Source organism: Nesoenas mayeri (assembly GCF_963082525.1).
Source record: "Nesoenas mayeri genome assembly, chromosome: 25".
NCBI classification, from domain to species: Eukaryota; Metazoa; Chordata; class Aves; order Columbiformes; family Columbidae; genus Nesoenas; species Nesoenas mayeri.
Window position 1 is genome coordinate 5,964,094 of NC_137549.1, and position 23,037 is coordinate 5,987,130.

General features: G+C 54.7%; 1 protein-coding gene across 5 annotated transcripts in view; it reads left to right on the forward strand.

Annotated features, from left to right (window-relative positions):
* The window catches only part of SBNO2 (strawberry notch homolog 2), a 38,839-nt gene continuing 15,802 nt past the window's right edge, over positions 1-23,037 (forward strand). For 3 of the 5 annotated variants that reach the window (XR_013923292.1, XM_080359022.1, XM_080359023.1), the window contains exons 1-7: positions 1-80; positions 4,820-5,012; positions 5,873-5,949; positions 10,192-10,315; positions 18,946-19,110; positions 22,440-22,532; positions 22,727-22,823. Coding sequence is in view for 4 of the 5 variants with exons in the window: in XM_080359022.1 (XP_080215148.1) it covers positions 4,902-5,012; positions 5,873-5,949; positions 10,192-10,315; positions 18,946-19,110; positions 22,440-22,532; positions 22,727-22,823 (667 nt within the window). In the remaining variant the exon portion in view is untranslated. The remainder of the gene's footprint in view (positions 81-4,819; positions 5,013-5,872; positions 5,950-10,191; positions 10,316-18,945; positions 19,111-22,439; positions 22,533-22,726; positions 22,824-23,037) is intronic. The other 2 variants (XM_080359024.1, XM_080359025.1) reach the window with 2 other exon arrangements.

Genomic DNA, 23,037 nt, shown 5'->3' on the forward strand with positions numbered 1-23,037 from the left:
CCAAGATGGCGGCCGCGCGGAACACGGAAGTGCGAAGAGGCGGCGGCCGCCGGGCGGGAGTTTGAGCCCCCGGGACGCAGGTGAGGGCCGCGCGGGCCGGGACCGCACCGGGACCCCTCCGGCTTTCCCCGAGGGCCGGAGCGCGGGGCTGCCCCGGGGCTGCGAGCTCGGTCCCTCCGGGCTGCTGCTGCTGCTGCTGCTGCGCGCCGGCGCGGCCCCCGCAGCGGGAGGCTGTCCCGGGGCCGTGCGGGGAGCGCCTGCCCGGGGCCGCCCGGCGCGGCGTGCGGAGCGGCTGCTGCCGCCGCGGGGCCCCGGCGCTGCCCGAGCCGGTGAGGGGGCAGCGCGCCGGGTCGCTCGTGTTTGTCCCCGCGGTGGGAGCCGGGATTGTCCCGGCCCGGCGGGGGGCGAGGAGCCGCCGGCACCGGCTGCTGGAGCGGGGCTGCGGCGGGGGGAAACCGGGGGTGCTGCGGGTGAAGCTCTTGTGCGTGGGGCCGTGCGGCGGCCGCCCGGCCCGCGCCCCGGTTCCCCGCGCCCCGTGCCCCGTTCCCCGCGCCCCAGTTCCCCGGTTCCCCGCGCCCCGGTTCCCGCTCTGCCCGGGGTCCGGTCCCACCGGGAGCTGCCGGCTCAGCCGCAGCCGCGGTGTCAGAAGCCCCTGGACTCTCGCTGCTTCTTCAGCTGCTTTTAGATCAAGTGCCATAAGAACCGGGGCAGAAACGGGCCGCGGGCCGACACCTCGAGCGCCCGTGTCCGCCCGCGGCGGGGGAGCCCGGAACGGCCCGTTAGAGCCTCTAAAGTCAGAGCTGACGCCAGCAGGCTGACTCCAGTGCTGTTAGCGCTCACCCGCGCGCTCTGTTCTTAATTCAACACGCGCGGCTCAGGAGAGAGCTCCGTGCTCCAGAGTAACCATAAATATCCCCATAAGAACTGCGACTTCAAGCCAGCGCGCTGTTTGCGGTGCAGCCAGACGGCCCTTTGAGGGGCGAGTTCTGCAGGTTTGCTGCTGCGCTCCGGGAGCCCGTGGGGGTTTTTCTGGTCTGTGCGCTCTGCCCGTTGTAGATGTGGCCAGAGGGGTCGGGGCTGCTCCCGGACGGGATCCACGTGTGGATCTCCCACCCGGCCGAACGGGAGAGCGGCCGCTGCTGAGAACGCGTTTGAGCAGGGTATGATGTACTGATACTTTTGCTTTGAGTTCAGGGAGCGTTGTGTGTCCTGTACAGCAGCGAAAGCTCCGCAGAGTTCGTTGGGTCGCGTGGGACCTCTGCCGCTTGCGCTTTCTTTGGTGGAGCTCCATTCGCTTGATGTTTGCATCTTCCCTCCCCCAAAATAAGGCTTAGCCCTGCTTCAGCCCCATTCAAGCCCTGGTGTGAGTGCAGTCTCGGTGTCTGCTGGGTGCCCGCTGACCTCTCCGGGCGGTGGGTCCCCCCGCAACTTTGGGACAAAGCCGGCGGGACCCGCTGTGTTGTTCCATTGTGGGACAAGCTGCCCCTCAAAGGCCCCACGCGCCCTGAAAAGCCGCAGCTACTTCCATCACTTTTTTTAACACCAAAGTATGTATTAATAGGAATTGGCTGTTTAAAACACGGTGTGTTTGAGGATTGTGTTTCCTGGCTGAATGGGCCCTTTTAATGGTTAAGTTAAAGATCCCTGAAATGGAGGGTTTGTAATAAAAATGCTGACACGGGTTTAAAGCTTTGTGAACAGTGACACTGATAAAGAGCTGACTGTGTGGTCACTGAGCACTGTGCTGCGATTTCTGGCCGTGAGAGCCTGGATCTCTCAGGAAAGCCTTCATTGCGAGTTCTCGGGGCTACCGGAGCGTTTTTTCAGCTTAAAACTTAAAACTCTTCAGTCTTTTCTTTTCAGTAACACGATCAAGGGCTGTGAATGTGTTTTCTATTTCGCAAGGCTGGAGATGTGTTCTTCCGTTCCATGTTTTCATCGAGATAAATGTGTGGAATCGCTATAACTCTCTCTTTTAAGACAGTTCCTGGTAAGGAACAGACTTTGGGTTCTTTGGCTTTCACATATAAATGGAGCAGCCTTTTGCTTAGGAGCAGCAGAGCGCCCGAGTGAGTCACCCACGGTGTTTTCTGCTTGTGCATTAACTTCTGCCTTCTTTGTAAACTGAAATTCCTTTTCCAAGAGCGTTTCAGGTACTTAAACAAGCAGCACGGTGTTTAATCTTGCTCTGCAAAGAGCTGCATTTGCTTGATGAAGGAGAGCAAAGTTATTATGAGTGGGGAGAAATATATCTGAGGCTGCTGCTCGTGATGAAGTTTTGTACTCAGGTGCTGCCTTTTGTCTCCTGGTCCCTGTTCTGAACGTGCTGGAGTTGCCGGCAGCTCCGGTGCAGATCCAAACTCCCCCCGCTTTGCCCGGTTCCCCGTGAGTCGCTGCCGGTGAGGGGGCTCTGATTCCAGCCCTTCCCTGCTCATCCCTCAAGGCAAAATGTTGTTTGGTCTAAACCCTCCGAAAATACGGCATAAAGAAACATTAAAGAGGAACCTCGAGCCTGAGATACAAAAAGGGCTTTTAAGAGTTCCGTAGGATGAAGTTCCCATTTCTTTGGGCAGTTGCAGCTCGTTGTGACCTGAAGAACTTGCGGCCGCCGCGGTGCCCGTGTCGCTGGGAGGGGAGGATGGGGTGGGGGAACTGGATCAAATTCCTGAGCGCTCTGTGTTGTCACTGAGGGCACCGTAACTCACGAGCGGCAGGTTTAGCTCTGCCCGCTCCCTGCGTGGTTTCCTGGCTGTCTCCTTTCAACAGGGCCGATTTAAAATATGCTTAACGAAGCCTGGGACACCCCAGGAGGAAGCACTTGTGTTCACTGGGCTGTTTTCACCTCTAGCGATCGCAGATACCAAGTCCTTACCCACAGCTCCGTTGATCCTCATTACAGCAGAGCAGTTCGTTAAGCTTTTCAAATTGGAACCTGTCTGCTGCGCTGCTGCTCCAATACATTTCTAGCAAGCTCAAGCTGTTAAAAGTTGAAATTCATGTTCCATAACATTGAGGTGGCATGAATTCCCCAGGAATCCCCTCCCCGCGGGGCTGGACAGCAAACTGTTGTTAATACCGACGCTGTTCCTGTAGCTCCAGCAGAAGAACGTGTCGTGTAACCAGCGGGCTCGGGGGCTTTATCGGGCTGTGCAGGGAGCCGCTTCCTGCCCAGGGAAGGAGCGGGGCTGGCGTGTTTGGTCGCTGTTGGGCTCCCTCGCCCCGCGCAGGGAGCCAGCGCCGCTGGGAGCCGGGCAGAGGACCCGGCCAGACCGCAGATACCGTGGAGCAATTCTCATATCGATTTTACCCTTCGTAAGTCGCTTTGGATGTGTAAGTCAAGCTGTATATTTGCTACAGCTGTTACGGGAATAGCTGCTGCTGATTTCCTCTCGAAAGCTGTTACAAAGAGGAAAAAAAGAAAAAGAAAAAAAGGGCAGCAGAAACCCTGAGGTCTCTGGTGGAAAGAACAGAGTGTTTCACGGGCACCGGAGGGCATCGGTGCGTCTGGAGCAGCCTGTGCTGTTAACCGTGGGTCAGGCTGCTCAGGCTGTTCCACACAAACCCGCTGTTTCCTCCCCCGGGCTGGGGGGTCCGGGGGCAGCGGGGGAGCCGGTAACAAGCCCGGTTGTCGCTTTGCTGCTCTGCTCCTCACCGCTGCGTCTGGGGGCGGGATGGTGTAGCACAGGCTCAACCCACCATCCAGGACCTCTTGTCAAACCACCGAGACTAGAGAAGAGTCGGGAGTTTTATGATTTGGAGAGGAAAGGGACAGGTCCGAGGCCAGCACGACACTATTAATTAGGATGCTGGGGTGCTAGCTAAGTGGTTTTAGCTATTTTTTGCTTATGGACTGTAAAACCTGAGTGTGGGTTTTATGGTGTAATAAAAAGGAACGCTTCTGCTTGGAAAAGAACGAGGCCGCTGTAAATCCCCGGTGAAAAGGATCTGGGTGATCCCAGGCCTTTATAAACAGTATTTACTCTGTCAGCGATTAATTAAAGTGCTCTGAGATGTTTGGAGCTGGATGATCTGTGCAGGTAGCCCGGTGTTGCGTCTGCTGGTGGGTGAACTTCATCCTCTGTGGTTCGGTGATCTGGCTGTGGGAAGAGCGCTCCCGGCACAGCCGCTGCCGCCAGGGCAAGAAGCAGCCACTTTAATGCCACTTTCCGTTACAAATGCGGGAATAATTTCATCTGCTGAAAGATCACTTATTTTTAAAGGGACTCTGACTCAGAAATGACTTTTCAAAAACACTGCTCGTAGCAACTGGTGTCTTGGAAGCCGTCAAAGCTGCGGGATTTCAAATTGCAGCTGGTGTTTGTGGTACCGAGCGTTTCTGCTTTGCTCGATGGGCACTTGCTGGGCGCCGCCGTTGATTCTGGTGGCGCTTGGGGCAGAGGAACGTGCGGCAGGATTGAGGCCGTCACCATGTTCTGTGGGCCGGCGGTGCACTGCGTACCCTGTTTCAGTGGAAACGAGGGATTAGGGGGAACCGACCATCAGGAGTTTGCAGGGGATCTTTTTGTGCCTTAGACAAACTGTTGCTCGAGCTGAACCCCGCTGGCTGCGCCGAGACGGGGGAGCCGTGTTCAGTGGGAGGTCACAGCTCTGGGCGAATTCCAGGTGTGCTGATATTTGAGAACCCGATTTCCCCATAAAAACCTCTCTTTTTATAAAGAGGCAGCAGGTGTTTCGCAGGCTGGCGCCTGTTTGCTGATCTCTTAGTTACGTTCGCTCTTAGACGTGTGTTTTTTGGTTGTGTTTTTTTTCCCTCCCCTTTCATACAATTAAAAGGTGCGTTTCTCTCATTCTTTCCCAGCCCGGGACATGGTGCGGAGCAGCGAGCGCAGCTGAGAGCCCCGGGCGCCCCAGCCCGCCCTTGATGCGCAGGGCGCGGGCCGATGCCCTCAGCAGGCGCGGCCATGGACGGGGCGCAGAGCCGCCCGCAGCCGTCGGGCAGCGGTTTTGGCAGCGGCCCCGCGCTCGGCGCCGTCCCCGGGCCGCCCGTGGAGGTGAGGAGCGGAACGTACAACATCCACCAGGACCACAGAGCCCAACTGCTGTCCCTGCAGGGACACCCCACAGCTCACAGCTGTGTCTGAGGACGGTGTCCAGTCTCCTCTTGAACACTGGGGCCATGACACCTCCCTGGGAGCCTGTTCAGTGTCCAGCACCTATGGGGAAAGAAGAACCTTTTCCCCATGTCCCACTGCCCCCCCTGGCACATCTGCTGCGGTTCCCTGAGCTCTGTCCCTGTCCCAGAGCAGAGCTCACCCTGCCCCTCCTGCTCCTGCTGAGGAACCTGCAGCCCATGAGCTCTGCCCCCAGTCTGCTCTGCTCCAGCTGAGCAAACCCGGGGACTCAGCCGCTCCTCATACGCCTTCCCCTCCAAACCCTTCAACCCTGTAGCCTTAGAGGCTAAAAAAAGACCCGTTTCACCAAGCACATGTTGCTCCGAGCACGAGATATCCTTGTTTTGAACACAAAAGTACAGATGAAAGCCTGATCTGCAGCTGACAAATAAGATGCTGTATTCTTTCTGGGGTTGCATTGGTACATGCTGAGCTAAAACCTTCCTGTTAGTGCTGGAGAATGTTCAGGAAGGTGGGAAGATGAAGAGAACAATGTTTTTGGGTGTTGACCTGTGCAAGCCCATTCCAAGTTAGCGGGTTGGTGCTCTCATCCCACAAAGACTCAGGTTAGAAGGCTCGGAAAGGGGACTGACCCTGTTAGCCTTTTGGGGACAGTAAGAGGAAAGCAGGTTCAAATTTGAGGCTGGTTTTCCCTCCCGTGGGAGGTGAAGAGCCCCCGTGCGGAGGAGGAGCGGTGCTGAGCTGCGGCTCTGCTCTCACTGTCTGCTTTCTCCTTTCAGAATGCCGTGCTGGCCGCCGACCCGTGGAGCAGCTGCTGCCCCACCTTCCCGACCTCGTCCTTCCCCAGCGAAAACCAGTGAGTCGTTCTCCTTTGTGAGTCCCCTCTGCTCCCGCGCGCCCCGTGATCCGACTGCTTCTTGATTGCTTTCCTTGTTTACTTTATTTCACTAACTGATGGGGAAATAATTGCATCACACGCCGATCTTGTGGCATTTCATAAACTGCTGCATCTTGGAAAAAGCAGCAAACGATGTTTTCTTTCTTAAAAAAAACACAAAAAACAAAACACAAGAGAAAAGCTTTGATTTCTGGTAAACTTGGAGGCTGCTATAAGGGAGGAACAGCCTCGTTTTATCCTGGATTTGTTGCACTAATAGAGTTGTTAAAACCAGCCCGTTAGCTCAATCTAGCTGCAGAAGTACGGCGTGCAGTCTCAGCTGCACCAGCTGCAGAAATCCACAGAAGAAGGTGTTACCAGGGCACACGTAGGGGTGAAGTTCACATTTTTGGCCGTGCAGATGCCTGGGAGCTGAGTAAATGCAACACCTCGCGTCTGCGGTGAAACACGTGCACAGCCCCTGACGGCGCGGCGCTCGTCGACGTCGTGACCTGTTCCTCCAGTTGTCACCATGTGCTGATAACCGCCCCCCAGGGCGCCAGGTGACGAGCAGAGGCTCGTGTGAGTTGTGACCGACTTCCAAGTCAAGCTGCTGGTCCAGAGCACGGTTTAGTGCTGGGAAGCAGAGCTGTGAGGTTGCTCAGTCACCTTTGCGTAGGGACCGTGGCCCTGGCTGGTGGGAAAGACATCAGCCATGTGCTTTCTAAATTCGGTGACAAAGCTTTTCTGGATTTTGTGCCCAAAATAGCATTTTTGAGGGACCTTTGTCTAGCAATACAAGTTATTCTTCCTCCTCCCCCTTTACGGTGAGTGTCCCCCCTGGATCAGAAGGCAGGATATGGCAGGAGGGGTTTGGGACAATGTAAAGCTGCCTTGTGCCACCACCAAATGACTGGGACTGGGACTCTGTTGAGATGGGAGATGCTGGTTGTTGGGAGGAGCGTTTGAAGGCTGATCAGCGGCCGCTCTGCTCTTTGTGAACGCAGGGAGTGGCACAGACAATACAGGATGTGTTTTTATTTAGGTCAGAGGTGGGAGGAAGGAAAAATGAAAGGAACACAGCTTGCTAGCGCGAGCTGATAACTGCGTCCCAGGTACTCCAGGAATTAGCTTAACCGCCTTCCTAAAGGGATTTCAGCATCTTCCTGGAAGAGCGGAGATCTCCATCCGCCCTGGGAAGCGCCAGCGGGGACCGGCCGTGCTGCTTTGTGATGGAGCTGCCGTGCAGGGTCCCTGTGGTGCCCGGCGCGTTGCCCGGCACGGTGCCCAGCGCGGCTCTGCCCGGCGCTCGCTCCTCGGAGCCAGGATCCACGTTACCACGTGGGTTCGTGTCTCTGCTCCCTGGCTCTGATTGGAAGCGCCTGTACTTTTTGAGCGCGATTCCTGTAAATTAGACCTGGTGGATCCTCAGGAGAGCTATAACAGAATTTCTGTTTTGCCGTATTGAACCACAAGATTAGATTGTGTTTGTCTGCTGCCCTGGGTTTTTTGCTTTGACCGTTTGCTCTGGTTTTGCCGCTCACTTTCTTCCTGTTGAGTGCAGCGGTGGAAATGTTACAGCCTTGATCCTGCAAAGACTTGCCTGCCTTGAGACAAATGGGAACTTGTTGACTTTGCTATAGTTACTTTTGGGAATGAGGCTCAGTGTGGTAATTATTTGCTAGAGGATGATTTAGCCGAGGCTGCACCCTCAGCTTCCCGTGGTTTATGTCCCGGTCGCTGTAAAAATGACATTTCAGGTGAAATTTTCCATATCTGTATTTCACAAAAAAACCCTCTGTCCTTTTGTATTTGAAAACTGCACTGAATCTCTTCTAGGTGGATCTAGGGTGAGGGTTTCCATGCTGAAAGGGATGGAAACATTGACAAATGGGGTTTTAAAGGGAGCTGTGCTTATAGCCCATGTTGTAAAGTAGAAGAATGCAGATGGCGTTGGGGTTAGTGCGAGTTTCTCTTCCAAGCCCTCCCAGAGAACCGTTTGCGAGCGGCCGTGTTTGGACACGGCGGATTCTCACGGCAGCGGCTTTGTCCTGAAGCAGGTTTTTCCTGTTCCTATTCAGTAGGTAACTTTAGCCCTGAAGAATTTCTTTAAAAGAAATCAAAGCTCGCTCGCCTCTTTGTTTCAGGTTTTCTTAACCTGAAAAATGTCAACAGCGTATTAAACCTCGCTGAGATCGCTGAGGTTGGGCGGTTGCTGCGGCCATAGGGCTGAGTGTCCCCGGGAGGGGACGGGGACGTCGGGCAGGCACTGGTTTCCACTGTCCGCACACACGGTTTCTCCTTAAAGTCTGAGCCTATTTTCACGTCCTCCTTTGACAATACAAGCTCCACAGACCTGATTCTTCCCAGTGATGCTTTTTATCCGCAGCTTAATTCAAGCGCGCTTGCAGGTGGTGTTTGCCAGCTCTTCAAATGAGGGTGAATAGCTTTTAAGTTCTCAGCTAAAAAGGTAAAGCACAGCACCCAAGCAGCTCCAAGCGCTCCGCTGGCTTTGCTAAGAGATCCCCAAGCCGGGCCCTGCGCTGCCGTCGGCTCTTGTTTCAGACCACAGGAAGAAAGCGCATCTGGCACTCGCGAGCTCGAAAACCGAGATTAAGGGAAGCAAAATAACATACCAAAGCTGGTCATTCCCCGGCAGCGCGGGCCGGGGAGGCCGAGGCCGCCTTGGGCTCCTTCCCGTTACCTTAAGTGACTCTTGCCCGGGCCCACGAGGTGCTGGTGAAACAGGAGCCGTTCGCTTTTCCGGTAAAAATAGTTTTCCCCTTCCCTGGTTAGTTCGGTAGCGCTGGCCAAGTTCTGCTCTCCTGCGAGAAACAGTGAGACCACGGCGGCTTCCACTTGAAAGTGATTTAAACCAGCCTTTCCTCATCTGGCCGTATGTTAATTCCCAGAGTTGATGCCCAGGTTTTAACTTGCCTGGGTGGATTAGGAGGAGCAGGGTCAGTGCTGCGGGTTGAGCAGAACCCACCGCTGTTGGCGCCGGGCGGTGAAACGGCGGCAGCACCAAAAAGAAGGGAAAATGAGGAGCAGGGAGCTGTTCCTTTTGGGAGGTGTTATCTTTAGCGATGAAAAAAGAGCAGGAAAAATGTATTTAGCAGAGCGAGCTAACTGTGTTTGCACATAAATACATATGGCAATGCTAAGTGTGATGTATTAATGAGCTCCTGGCCACACATGGCATTTTAATTGCCTAATAATACCTTGGCAGTGCAGGCGCTCCCTGCGTCGCTCCTGGGCAGGATTTCTTTACACGTTTGGTTTCTCCCTCCCCCTCCGGTGCCTCGTTAAAGCTGATTGCTGCGGGTGCCGTAACCCGGCATGGGGAGGAACGCACAAGCGGCCCCGGGAGGAAACGGGGGAGCCGGGGCGAGCGTTTGAGCGGCTCCAGGCGGGCTGGGCGGCGATTGCCCAAGCGGGCGCGCGGCCCTGCCGGGAAGGATTACGAAGCACATTCCTGGCTCCCGCGGGAGAGGGAACGGGCCGCGTGCGGCAGCACAGCCCGCGCGCCACCGGGGGAGTTGCTGCGGCTCTGCAGGTCCCGTCCCCTCTCGGCAGGGGAAAAAGGGCAGGAGAGCTTTGCTCTGTCCGCTTGTTACTCCAGCTGTGTGTTTGCTCCTCTTGCTTTGGGAGCAGGTGCGATCAGGCGCATCCAGAGTTCACCTCTGCCCGGGCTTGCGGTTCGGCTCGGGTTGCGTGTCCCTACGCTTTGTTTTTTGTGTGTCTTTAGGTGCCGATCTCCAAGCGCAGACCTGTCAGGGCTGTTCTCTTGCCCTGTCTCCGCTGCTTTGCTGGGCTGGTGCGGTTTTATGGCCCAAAGCGGCGCTCGGGTGCGGTATTTCCGTGGAACTTGATGCTGTCCTTACGTAGCGCGAGTGGCTGGTCCCATCACACCCACATTGGTGCTGATACATCTCACGGGCTTCGTTTCGCTTTGTTGTCAGCGCTGAAATATTAGTCCTGCAGACCCTTTTTATCTAGTAAATCCTTCCCAGCTTACGCAAGTTGCAGAGTATTGAATTCTTAATACAGCTTTCCAGAGCCCGACACTGGATGTGACTTGGGGATGTATTGTTTTGCCTAGATACCGCTTTTGGATAAACATCTCAATGTATGTGTCATCCCATAGATGCAACTTCACCACTGATGGAGTCTGAAGCAACCTGAGAAACACTCATAACTGCTTTCCCCCTTTCCTTACAGGCAATATTTTAACTCCCCCCACGATTTTTATATGAATTCCATCAGCAGACCACATTTCTTGGATACAAACTATGCACCTGTGGACCTCTCTGACTTCTTACCAAAAAATGGTGATTTTCCTCAGGTAAGTCCGTAGTTCCTGCTGCCTTTTGGGGGAGAACGCTGCTTTATGGTGGAGGGGTGTTATTTTGCAGCATCTACATTTGTCCGGCGCCTGACAGGAGCTGCGGTTGGGACAGGTTCTCTGACAGCTGCAATTCAGAAGCTGCCGGCTGGGTAGGAGCTTATCTGCGGTAAATTGCTTCTGTATTTGAAGTGATGTTTTATATAAGCACCCATGGTGCACGGGTGAATCCCCTTTGCGGGACGGCGCGGGTAAGTGTGGATCTGAACGTGCATCGTGCAGTTCAATCATTTGCTCCCTGAAACTCCCTCCCCTGCGAGCGGTGCCTGCGTGTTCTCGCTGGTTACGAGCAGTGGACCCTGAGCGGTGAATATTTGGGGGATACATCAACCCGAGCGTAGGGAACTCAGACTGCAGCCGGGTCATGGTCTGCAGAGCTGAACGACCCTGGTTCACCTGCTGTCCCCAGCACCCTCACCTGCGCGTCTCTGGGCTCTTTCTGTGTAGGCTTTGAAATCTTGTACCAGTAACTCTTGACCAGAGTCTTCCAACTGCATAGAACCAGATAAGTAAATGAATCATAATAGCATTGATCTTTGCCTCCAGAATTAATTGCGGGAGGAGTGAGACAAATGTGATCTCATTAACGGGCTGCGATGGGAAGCAGCGTCCTCTCTCTAGGTGGATGGAGTTTGGCAGGTGGGTTTAATGGGAAAAGGGATTAATTATTTCTTTAACTTACGCATTTTCTGGTATCTAAGTGGTCAATCTGCTTCCTTCCCCTGCTGCATCGTGGAAATTGGTCTCGGCCAGCTTGGACGAGCAGATTTTTGGGGATCTGCTGTGAGAAGGAGGTGCTGCTTTGTATGGGCTGGGTGATAGCGGAGCAGGAGGGCTCAGGGGTGAACAGACAGAAATGACCTCACATGGTTTCCAGAACAAGAAATAATTCTTGTGCCACTCTCCTCCTTTTGCAGAGGAACCGACAGGCGGGAGCAAGGTGATCGTGGGCAGCGAGGGTTCTGTCGGGCTCTTCCGAGCCAACTGGTGTGAGACAGCACCTGTTACAATGTGCTCGCGAGTGTTCCTCTGCTTCAAGTGTAAGCAAGGTCTCCATCTCTGAATCCTCACAGCCGAGGCCGTTCTTTTGCTCGCGTGTTGCACCGTGTAGCAGCAGGTCGTGCTGGGTGCGTCCCCACGAGCATCAGAGCGTTTTTTCGGGTGCTTTTCTTGCTGTTCCGTGCTCTCCGGCGCCGTCCGTGAGCCGTGAGCTGAGCTTTCTGGAGGCTCCTGCCGCTCACCCTGACAGTGACGCGGCACCCTGCGCGCTCTGAAACCGAGAAACGCTGAGTAAGGCCTTTGTCACAGCTTCGGTTTCCAACCTGAAACCGATGTGATGGAGTTTGTACCTTGGAGGGACCGTGTGTGTCTGGAGCTCGCCCGCTGGTCCCTGTGAAATCACCCCGGTGCTGTGCCCTGCTGTCCCCGCACAGTGCACGGAGCACTAACGTGGAAACTCATTGATAAAACCGAAGGCTTTCTGAACTACTAGTTGTTGCTCATCCAAAAAAGCAAGAAAGCTGATGGTTTTTTCACAGGAGCCAGAATTAGAGCCAGATCTGGTGGAGCAGCAGGCGTTTAACGGGAAGTGGTGGCATCAGTCTGGAGGCATCCGGGAGCGTCCTGGAGCTTTTCCATCCCTTGCTTCAGCAAGAGTTTCCACTTCACTGGTTTCTTGCTGTCCCAGATGCCAAACTGTTAAATATTAACCGTCTGCCTGGACAGCTGAAACATGCGGCGGGAGGTGTGGGAGCAGCTCGGTGGCTCCGTCTCTCCAGGTGACTGTAGGAAAGCACCCGCCTGTTCGTCCTCGTGCGCTGGGAGTGGCGAGTCCCGTTCGCCTTGGCGCTGTCGCCACCATGCCGAGCAGAGGGTGACACCGAGGAGAGGACACGAGGAGCGTGCCGCATGCGTTGGGAAGAGATTCTGGGTTAAATCAGTGGGCGGACGAGGTATTTTGGGCGCTTTCTGGTGGCGGTGAGGACCGGAGGATCGCTCACGTGCCTCAAGGTTTGTGCGCTCGAGGGTTCGGAGGGCGGGAAGGCGGCCGCGTTCTCCAGCGCCGCCTTTTGCTCTGTTTTCTCTCCATGTTTTGTGTTGGAGCTCCTCGGCGGGACCTGCAGCGCTCCGTCAGGCTTCGCTGGCCTCAGGATACCCGAGCCAGAGTCACCACGTTTCTCAATTGCTCTGGGAGTGTCTTTGTAGTCGAATCCCCCGCCGCTTGGGTCTGGTGAAGAGCGATTGCCGCGCGTTTCCTCCCTGGAAAAGGTGCTTTGCGTGCACGGTCAGGGCGGCCTAATGTGAGCGTGGACTTGTTTCCTGCACAATGTTTTTGGGTTTTGGCTTGCTGTTGGGTGATTCATCTTTGCCGGTCTGTTGGTATTCTTTATATAAACAAGTGGCCTAAACTGAGGTTTAGAAAATAGTCCTATGAGGCCATACTTGGGTCTGATAGCATTTCTTGATCTTGAGAGCTGTTCTCTTAAGCCAAAGTCTCTCCCAGACCCTGTGGTGTTATCTCCGTATGTAAAAAGTCTACGGACTGCACAGAAATGTGGGTCCTGGAGAGAGGCAGGGTTGGTTTCCCTCACTTTTTCCCATTTCTTGCCCTTCTCCTGGTTCCTCCTCAGCCTCGGGTGCTGCTGGAATCCAGGGCTCGTGCGGCGGTTCGGTGAAAAGGCGTTTTTGCCGTACGGACGTGTCCTGTGCCGCCGATGGGCAGAGCTGTTAATTGCCACAGCAAAGCCCCGACCCCGGGAGGTCTGAGGTTCTCGGGGCCGTGCTGAGCGGCGTCCAGCGCCCCAGCAAGGCCGAGCAGCCTGGGCCGGGGGCGCGAACCCGTCCCCCGAACCCTTGCTGCTCTTCGCCACCGCAGGATTCCTTTATTCTGTCCTGTTTAGAGTTACTTGCAGCGCACGACTCTGCCCATTTCTTCCTTCCTTTTGTTGGCTGAACCGATCCTGCCTGTTCCTGCTGGTCCGTGTTTCCCCGTGCTCAGCCGGGGGCTCGGCCCGCGGTGCAGCGTGGGCTGGAGGAAGGATCTGGGTTGGACCGAGCCTGCGGGAGGAACCGGCCGCGCTGGGGCAGAGTCGTTTGCCGTGACGCTGTGAAGATGCAGTTACGGTGTTTGATCTGCTCGTGCTGTCCAGGGGCTCTTGACCGCACATGTTAATCATAAACCAGCCCTCTTTGTGCCACCAGCCCCTTGCAATCTCCTATTCATTTCTCTTGTTAAAAAAGGGAGGGAAAATTAACCTGTTCTTAAAGAAAAGTATTAATTTTTACAAGTGCTACAATGCAGAGAGCTGTGGTGATTTAAGAGAAATCAATGTAACAGCTATTAAATTATATGAAGGACTTGGTTCTGACTGAAGTGAAGAGCTTCCTGGAATAAGAAACATCCTATTGCTGTCCTGGAGTTACATCCACAGGGAATACAGATATTAAAATCAATTTGAAGACAATTAACCGGCTCTGGTGCCTCCGAAACGTTTTGCGACCAAGTTGCTGTAGGTGCTCATGGTTTTGTTTTTGCGCCCCAGGGCCGGGGCTTTGCTTAATTACACTTCACAAACACTTCTGCGGAGCTGCCTGACCGACTGCAGGCCGCGGTGCAGGAGATGAAGGCTGTGATTGTAGCGGCTCGTGGCCCCAGTTACAGTCAGCGCGGTGGTGCCGGCTCCTGCCTCACCGTGGTGCCGTCAGGTAACGCACCGGGAGCCGATCCACCGGGTAACGCGGCTCCCGGCCACCCTTTAGCTCCTTTTAGGCTCATTTTTCCATTGCTGCGACCTGCCACCGGTGTCCAGGGCTTGGTGGCTTTTTCCACGAGTGTCACCAGGTCCAGAGCTGAGCCCGGAGGGTCCCTGGCCACGTCTGAAAGCCCCGTCTGTGGACAGCAAAGTCCTCCAGGAAATGTAGTCCCGAGCTCTTGGGTTGCGTGAGGATGAGGAGCTGCCGGGTCCCATCCTGCGCAGGTGTGTTGTTCGGATCCATTTCTATCTCCGCGTTCCTAGAAATTCAACTCGTGCTTTCAACCACCCGCGCAGGAAACTGCCCGGTAGGTGGGTGGTGAGGAGGTGGTGAAGGTTGCCCAACGCGGTAACCGGCTGGGTGCAACGGTTTAGGTTTTGCTGGAAGTCGGTGTGAATGCTGGAAGTAATTCTGCTTTCCTGGCCCTGCCTGTCAGCGTGCGTTCGTTAATGAATTGTGGCGAGCAGCGGCGCTGTGGCATGTCTGCTCCCGGCCGGGCCTTGCCATTCAGGTGGTGGTTTCTCTGCGGGTTATCTTATCTCCTGTGATTATATTACTGTGGTCTTGCAAAATCAATTTAGCATTCCTGGTTATCTGTAACGATGCCGTACGGCTTGCTTCCTTTTGGCAGCCTGGTTTGCTTGCCGACGTTTTGCACAGAATCGGAAGAGGAAATAAACCACCTGCTTTGTGCAGAAGTAGCAGGACCTTGGTAGTCTTAGGCAAGAGTGGGTGGTTTGGTCAAGGTCACACAGCGGGGCGGTCACCAGCAAGTCACTAGTGAAGACATTCAAACGTGTGGTTCAAGCACCTATCCCAGGCTCCAGGGCTGATGAAGTACAATGGAGCTCAGATAAAGCAGCAGTGAAACCGCTGCCTTTCTCCACCCCAGCCCGCCTGCCCACAGAAACCAAGCGCTCTGTGCTCACCGGGTTCGTGCAGAGCGTTCTGCAGCCGCAGCCTTTGGGGCCGCGTGTGCCGTTCTCCCTGCCCCACCAACGAACCTGCTCAGTAACTCAGAAGGGAGCTCTTGGAAACAGCAGGCAGTGTTCCCGGGCACAGAAAATCACAAAGGTTTAGACAAAGTTAAAACCCGGCTACTCCTTTTTATTTTGTCATTGCAGTACTCGGGGTGGGGCAGGTACTGCAGACAAAAGCAAGCGCATTTTTCCATCGTGTCGTTCACAGTTGTGTCACTTGAGCTGAGCGCCGGGAGGGCAGGACCCCCAGCCCCAGAGCAGGATTTGCTGGGGAAGAGCGGAGTGTTCTGGGCTGGGGGGCGAGCCCGGGGGAGCTGCTCCTGCCCCGCGCCCGGCCCAGCGCCGCTTTGTTTACAGTGGATCTGTGGTTGAATTACACCACATACAGTAATTCTCATCGCATTGCCAGTAATTTCACTGACTTACCAAGCAGGCATCATTTCCTGAAAGTCAGCCCTGTGCTTAGAGGAAGTACGAGCTCTCTCCTTGTGACTAAACGCTCTATGCAAATCTCCCGGGCTGGGCGCTGGATGCCTGGCCTCTCTCCTCCATTTGCTCCTGCATGCTGGTTTGAGAAGCCCTTGCTGAGCTCTCCCCGGCCGGCGCTGCCGTCGCGGTCATGAATGAAGACCTTTCTCCATTATACACCGAGAGATCTCGCCTCGCCGCCTCACCCGCCTCCTGCTCTGCCGGCAGCAAACTGCGTGCTGGTTTAAAATGTCCCAAATGCAGTTCTGGCTGAAGTTCCCATCTCTCTACAAGGTAACGCCTGATTTTCTCTTCTCCTCCTCGGAGTTCCCGGGGGGTTTGTTTGCAGGGGCTGGTGTGTCCCCAGCGTTTTTGCGGTGACAGATGAGGTTCGGGGGCTGTGACCCCGCACACGTTGACGTGATTTGTGTTTTGCTGGGACGTGCGGTGCTTGGAAGCCGATCCTGTTGGTTGGAAGTTGGTCAGAAACTGCGAGCCCGGAGGAAGAGGAGCTGTGCGGAGCATTGATCACTGTGCTTGTGGACTTGTAATGGCTTTCAGGAGTTTCATTTGTAAACCAGATGCCGAGTACAGAAAAGCAAGGGAAACACTTGCCAGCCAGAGCGCTGAACCCTTAAGACTGCAAATTTATTGCCCCATATTTAGAAAGAGTTTGGGTTTTGGCAGCCAACAGCTTTTCTTTCAGTGGCTGCTCACATTGCAGCTGTTCATTCTTGGTCCTGCCTTTGCTGAAACCTCATTTGATTCATATGTGAGTTTTGAGACATCAAATCTTTCTTGTCTGGCAGTGTAGCTTTGTTGTGTACGTATGTTTGTATGTGTCTGTGTGTGTATATATATATATATATATAAAATATATATATTTTTTAATTATTATGATATCATTTTAACCCCCTACCAACCGTGTGCTGTGCAGTGGAGTAACGGGTAGCTGCTGTGCAGAGGAGTGTTTGTTTCCCCTGTGTCTGGATTGTGAGCAAATAAACCATTTATAATGACAGCTTGATGGCCAAAAGTATTTTTGGATGCATACTCCTGCATTTAGACTTCACCTGTTCTTCCACTACTTTTACCAAAGACTTAGTTTGGACCGGAGGAGCGGAGCTGTTCCGGTGGCCGGGAGAGAGTGAAGTGCTGGCTTGTTTTACCCTGATATTTTTCTGGTCTTTTCTAGGGAGTCAATTCTTGCGGTTTGGGATATTGATAGAAACCGTGTGCCGCAGCCGCGTCAACCGGCGATTCGTTTGTGCTCACAGTTGAGAATTCCAGCAAATGATTATCATTGATGTACCAAGTCACTCACTAGAGCATCTTCTGATACGACCCCTAGACAATGACTTGTGTTCCTTTATCTCCTGTTCTAGCACATGGATGTTATTTCAACCTCAGTGTGAAAACAGAACATAGTGGCGAGACCCACAGCGTTGGGCCCTGATGAGGGTTCGGCGGTGGCCTCGCTGTCCTGCGCCTCCAGCCTCCTCCTCGTGGGTCTTGGGCCGCCTCTTTCCCCCATCATCTTCACCTCGTTCTCGCTCCTGTCTGTGCGCCGGGCGCTCGGCACCGTTTGGCTGCGGGTCTGTTCTGGCTGGATCGGTTGTCACCGGTGTCAGCAGCGCCGGTGGTGGCTTTGGGCGCTTTCGCTTGCTCTGTTGTCCCATGAGCTGGTGCTTTGGGTGATGATCCTTCCTTTCCCTTGAGGAGGTGGGTGGATGCTCCTGTTTGCTCCCTATAAACCAGTGGAGTAATTAGTGAAGGCCCAGTTTATAATGACACAAGTTGCAGCTGTCACTGTGGCCTTGGATTAAAGAATCACGCCGCATTTTGTGTGTGAGCAAGTCTCGTTCACGGGGGTTGCCCTGGGAGCTCTTCAGGCCGGGGAGTTTTGCACGTTACCAGTTTTCCTGCTCTTTAGGTGGTGTCATTGGGTAAAACAAACGGGAGACTCTGGAGTTTTGTGACTGGTGGCCCATAACCCGGCGAGCGGGCGGCCTCCCGGTGGCCACCGCCGGCTGTGCCGCAGCCAGACAAGACGTGTCCGCGAGGAAGGTGAAGGGAATGTGTCCCCATGGTTTGAAACGCTGCAAAGCGTAATTTTGACAGCGATCAAGGGGTAGTCGCCCCAGCCCTTGGCCCGGAGCCCGCGGGAGCGGCGCAGGCAGGCCCAGCTGTCCGGGGTTTGATGGCAGGGCAGGGCTAAGTGACTTTTAAAAACCTTTGGCTGCGTTTCTGCCTTGTAGTAGGAAATTGGCCCTTGACTGGAAATGAGCAGCGGTTTCTGCTCGTCTCAGACCCCGCGGCTCTGCCGGCGGCCGCGCCGCAGTGTTGTCGCCCCGTTGGGTTGTCTGGCATCGCCGGGCGCTCGAGCTCCCGTGTGCTGACAGCCCAGCCGGGAGCAGCCGCAAAGCGGGCTGGTGTTGGCGCGTGGGGCAGCGAGAAAGGCGAGCTGGTGTGTGCGTGGGTTCCGCGAGGACAGCGGCGCTGCTCCGCGGGGCCTGCGTGCTGGAGCTGGGGTTCCGTCAGTAAACAGCAAAGCTTTTCTGCTTTGGAAAAGTGTGAGAGTGGTGTTTGGTGTGGAGGGAGAGCAGAGGCGACGTGCTGGCGTCGGGGAGGGCGCCGCGGTCTGTGCCAGAGCGCAGGGCGCACAGTTAGAAGTGCCGCCCGGCCGTTGGCTCTTGCCACCCGAAATCCGAAAACCAGACAAAGAATCGGTGGCAGGGAGGGGACCGCAGGCTCTTTCTGAGCCCAAATCCGCATGACTCAAACCAACATCATCACCGGGTTGGCACAAAATAAGACAATGGACGTTCCCGGCTCCCCCAGCGCTGTTTGCGCAGGACCTGGCGTGAGCAGAGCGATCCTGCCCAGAGCCTCCAGCTGTGGCTCTACCAATGGCAATTAAACAGCCGTGTCGTTACCAGGTGTAGCTGGTGCTCTTCGGCCTCTGTGTGTCACTGAGATCCTGAGCCCTTTGGACGCTGGGCTGAGGATTCTCAGCCCTCAGTGGTGTTTTAAGCGCATACAAAGTGCAGGTGGCTGATGTCTTGTTCAACACGCCTCTTTTTCCACTCCCGCGTGCAGAGACGCACAGTCTGAGCTGGTCTTGAACGTGTGTTGCCACTTCTGTCCAGTCAGTGGTTTTTTTCCTGTGCTTTCAAAAACCAGAGAGTTTTAAACAGCTGCTTAGAACTTATCCTAATGTACAAGTTCATTTCTGAGTTCTGTGGAGCATGCAGTAACAGAGCTGCTCATTTGATAGGAAGAAATGAAAACTCCTGGCTGAGGAGGGGTGAGAAAGGAGCTCCCTGGTCTCCTGGTCCCACGGCCTCCCTGCGGTGCTTTCCTTTGCAGGACTCCTCATACCTCGACGAGCTCTCCAACAACAACTCCCTCTTCTCCTCCCCTGCGGATTCCCTCTCCGACATCGCGGATCCCAAGGACTTCTTGCCCGCCGACAGCCTGAACCACGTGCCAACGCTATGGGATGTGAACACGCCGCAGCAGAACCAGATAGAGGTACGGGCTGCAGACAATAAATAACCTCAGGCTTCGTCCCGTGGTGGGTTCACCAAGGATTTAAGAATCCAACCTGATTCCCTACGGGGTGAAGTTTCGCTGTGATGATGTTATTTCACTATGACCACCTTCACCTGAGGAGGGAAGGGGTGGAGTGATCACACGTACTTTAGTCTCCGCGGAGCAGGAGAGGATCGCGACACCCTCAGGAGCCCGGTGCTCCCTCAGGGCGCGGGGACGGCTCCGCTCTGGCTCTGGGGCGGGTGGGCGCGTCACGAGGAGCGTGTCCCCCTCAGACACCCAGCAGGTCCCACGTGGCCTCGCAGGGTGCTCAGGGGTGCTGGAGACAGTGACGCAGGAAAAACACCGTGCTGTAGATCATTAACTGTCCCCAGCAGCAGCCGCCACCATTTGTTTATTCTCCGTGGCAAATATTTTAGTAACAGTGACTGAAAACCGAGCGGTGTCTCAATGGCAGGCTAACCGCGTGTGTTTACTTTGTGAGTCCAAGCCCCTGCAAGCTTTGACATCTCCGAGCCTTCCTGGGCGTGCGATCTCCCGCAGCGACGCGGGGTCTGGGTGTTCTTACCAGGGTCCTGCGGTCCCTGCTCTGCTGGGGCTGGTTACCGCTGGCCGCACCGCCGGGTACCGGCACCGCGGGCAGGACCAGCTCCGCGTGCTGGTGGAGCCGGCGCTCGCAGCCGCTGCGCCCCCCGCTCCCCGCACGCACAGCCCAGCATTGTTATTGGGTTTGATTTTTACGTAGTAGCCTAAATCACTACAAAAGTAGTTCTGTGCTGTCCTGTTTCTAACCATGTGGACTCTGGTCTAGATACTCCCTGCCTAAAAAACCTTGTAGCTTCCTATCTGTGGAGAGTACAGCAAAACACTTGCTGGGAAGGGTTGTTCTAAATCCGGGGGGAAGAATGGGAGCGAGAAGCAAAAATGTGTCACGTAAGTGTGAGAGTAACTTGTGGAACCGCAGCAGAGCGGCGTCTCCACTCTGCGTGTTGCTCTTCACATCCTCGCCCCTCGTTGGCCTGCAGATAAGGCTAATTAACCCCTTGGAATTCCGTTTATAAACTACTTCCTTTAGAAAAGAATCTCTGGCTATTTTAGACGTTGTCTTATCTGTGTTTTCTGAATACAGAGCTGGCTTGCTTGCTTTCTTTTCTTTTCCTGCCGTTTCCTGCTGAGGTGTCAGATCAGCACATCCCGGCCAGGAGGCTGCGGGGAGCTGGTAACTCGCAGCACACCAGGTGGATGGATTGTCAGATCGACTCACGGCTCCTTTATCACCTGAATTTCAAATGTGCTTTTTTTGTTGTTGCTAAAGGCGACAAACAAATGATTCGTTGCAAAATCTCGAGGCAGTGCCAAAGAAAAGGTTCCTCGCTGTAACATTCAGTACAGGACGGAGACTTTGCTCATATCCTGCACCAGTATAGGAGCAGTTTAGATAACCTTTGCCTGTCCCTCCCATCATTATACCACCATAATTTTCCAAAAAATGTCAGGAATTTGGCTGTTGGGTGGGCAGAGCAGTTACTGAGGAGCTGTCCTCTGTCACGGTGCAGTTTGAAGGTCGGAAGTGGAAGAGTCGGTATGTAGCGTTCCCCCTTCTTTCTCTCAGCTGGCACTGGGGAGATGGTTGTAAAGGAGGAACAGATTGAAGAAAAGCGTTTCAGGGAGACTGTGATGCTGAACACGTCAAATTCACCGAGAAACCCCCATCTGGGGCGTCAGGCGCAGGGCTGGGGCTGAGGGGGAGCCGGCTGGGCGCGGGGAGCTGTTTGCCCTACAGAAATCCAACGTATGCAACGTGTCGGCTCCGTCCTTTGTTTCAGGAACGGGCACAAGGGAAGAGCCGCCACACAGTTAAACATTTGCAGGAGTTAGCAGACGAAATGCACTCACTTCATTCGTAATGAAGGTGTGAAATACCTTTTAAAAATAGTCCACCTAATCTGTTGTGTTTTCCCACCACCACCTCACAGGTTTACAGGGTTTTTAAGCCCTGTTTCTGAAGCCTGTCGGTAGAACTTTTGTGAGCTGGTGGTGTTATTCCTTTTCTAAGTCATTGTGAGCACTTGAGGAGCCCTCAGCGCTGTGTTGGAGCGGCCCAGGTGAGGCCGAGCTGCAGTGACGTGGGGCAGAGGGTTCGTGCTCCGAGGTGCCACAAGCGCAGCCCACATTACGGTCCGGGCGCCGGAGCCGGGAGCCGCGCGTCCTGCCGCGCCAGCGGCTCCGGCCCTTTCTCTTGCCCGACAAGAAACTTCTATGCGGAGCTCAGATTTGTAGGTGGAGATGTTTCACCTGCTCTCCAGATTTGTTGGCACTGAAAATAGCTCTTCCATCCAGCTTCCTTCTGGTAATTCTGACTCAGGCTTCCAGTAATGGAGGGTGGTTTTTTCTTTCTTTTTTTTTTTTTTTTTTTTAATTTTTTAAAAAAGGAAATAATCAGAGTGTTTATGCTTAAGAACTTCCCATCTTTCACTTCTGCTGGTGGAGCGCGGGTCTCTGCAATCTGGCACTCTTTGCAGGCTGTAAACTTGAAGCGGTGCTGCTTCTGGAGCTGCTGATTACTTTGGATGCCACGAGTGCTGGCTTGACCCCGCTCGCTGTCGGGAAATTCCAGCGTGCTTTTATTTGCGTGGGTTCAGACAAAGGATCTCCCGGCCGGGAGCGTCGCGGGAGCTCCGTGGGTGCAGTGGGCAGGGTGCTCTGGGGCCACCGTGGATGGTGACACTGCGGTTGGTGCCTGGAGAGACCCGGGCAGCCCCTGGGCAGCCTGACCCCCATCTCTGAGGGGTTTGGGGTCTCCGTGCCAGGTCTGGTGTCAGCGGGCGCGGGGGCTCCTTCACCCAGGACAGCTGTCAGTGGGCACTGAGCCCCGGGTTGTGTTCTGCTGTGGTTGTCTAATTGTTTTGAGCAGGGGTTTTAATGCTAAAAGCACAATTGCTGTAAATGGCTGTAAAAGCACAGCCCATAAGGAGATGTGAATGTTAGTGTTCCGATTGAACGCTTGGTCCTTTCCCAGTGGTGGGTTTTGGTTGCCGTTTTGCCCCCGTTTGGATCTCCTCACCTGTACTGCAGTCTCCCCTTCTGCTCCCCAAAGTGATGCTGCTTTGCAAGGTTTCTTAGTTGCCAGAGTTATTTCCCAAGGATTTTCAGTCACAAGCAGAAAGCATTAAAGCTGACAGACATCATCAGAGCGTCAGATCTGAGTACAGAGCACAAGAGTCTTTGCTGTTGTCGTGTTTTCTACTTGTTGGGCTCGGAGGGCTGAGGCTGCAGCTGCTTCCTCACCTGCACCCTTTCTGTTCCAGCTCTTCTCACCCAGCAGATCGTTCGCTGGCCTCAAGAGTTCCAACGACCACGTTCCTGCTGTCCCGAACACCCCACTTCTCATCAGCTACCAGGTGAGAACGGCGGCGTCAGCAGGACTGAGCGGACGCGTGTCCTGGTGCTGCTGTAGCCTATAAATGAGAATGAACTGCGTTTGGAGGGTTTCTGGATTTGCAGAGGGGTGGGTTAGGTGGTTGTTTCTGGCACTCTGTGTGTCCGGAGTTCAGTGGGAACATGAACGGTTGGTCAGTGCTGTGTTTCTTTTCAGTCTCAGGCTCCTGCAGAGGAGGAGGATGAAGGTGAGGAGGAAGAAACAGAAGAGTTGGGGCAAACGGAGACCTATGCAGAATATATACCCTCAAAGTGTGAGTGTCCCGCCATCGCATGACTGTGGGAAGTTCTGTTAACATCACTGTGGACCAACCCAGTTAACTGCTCCCTCGTTTTCCTGCGAACAGCGTATGGTCTCTGCCACTGCGCATCGTGACTTTCTAGAAGACCTTTGCCAGCGTACTGATCCTTTGTTGGTGCTGTGCTTATTTAACAGAGCACTCTTCTGTTGCTTGCAGTTGGGGGCAT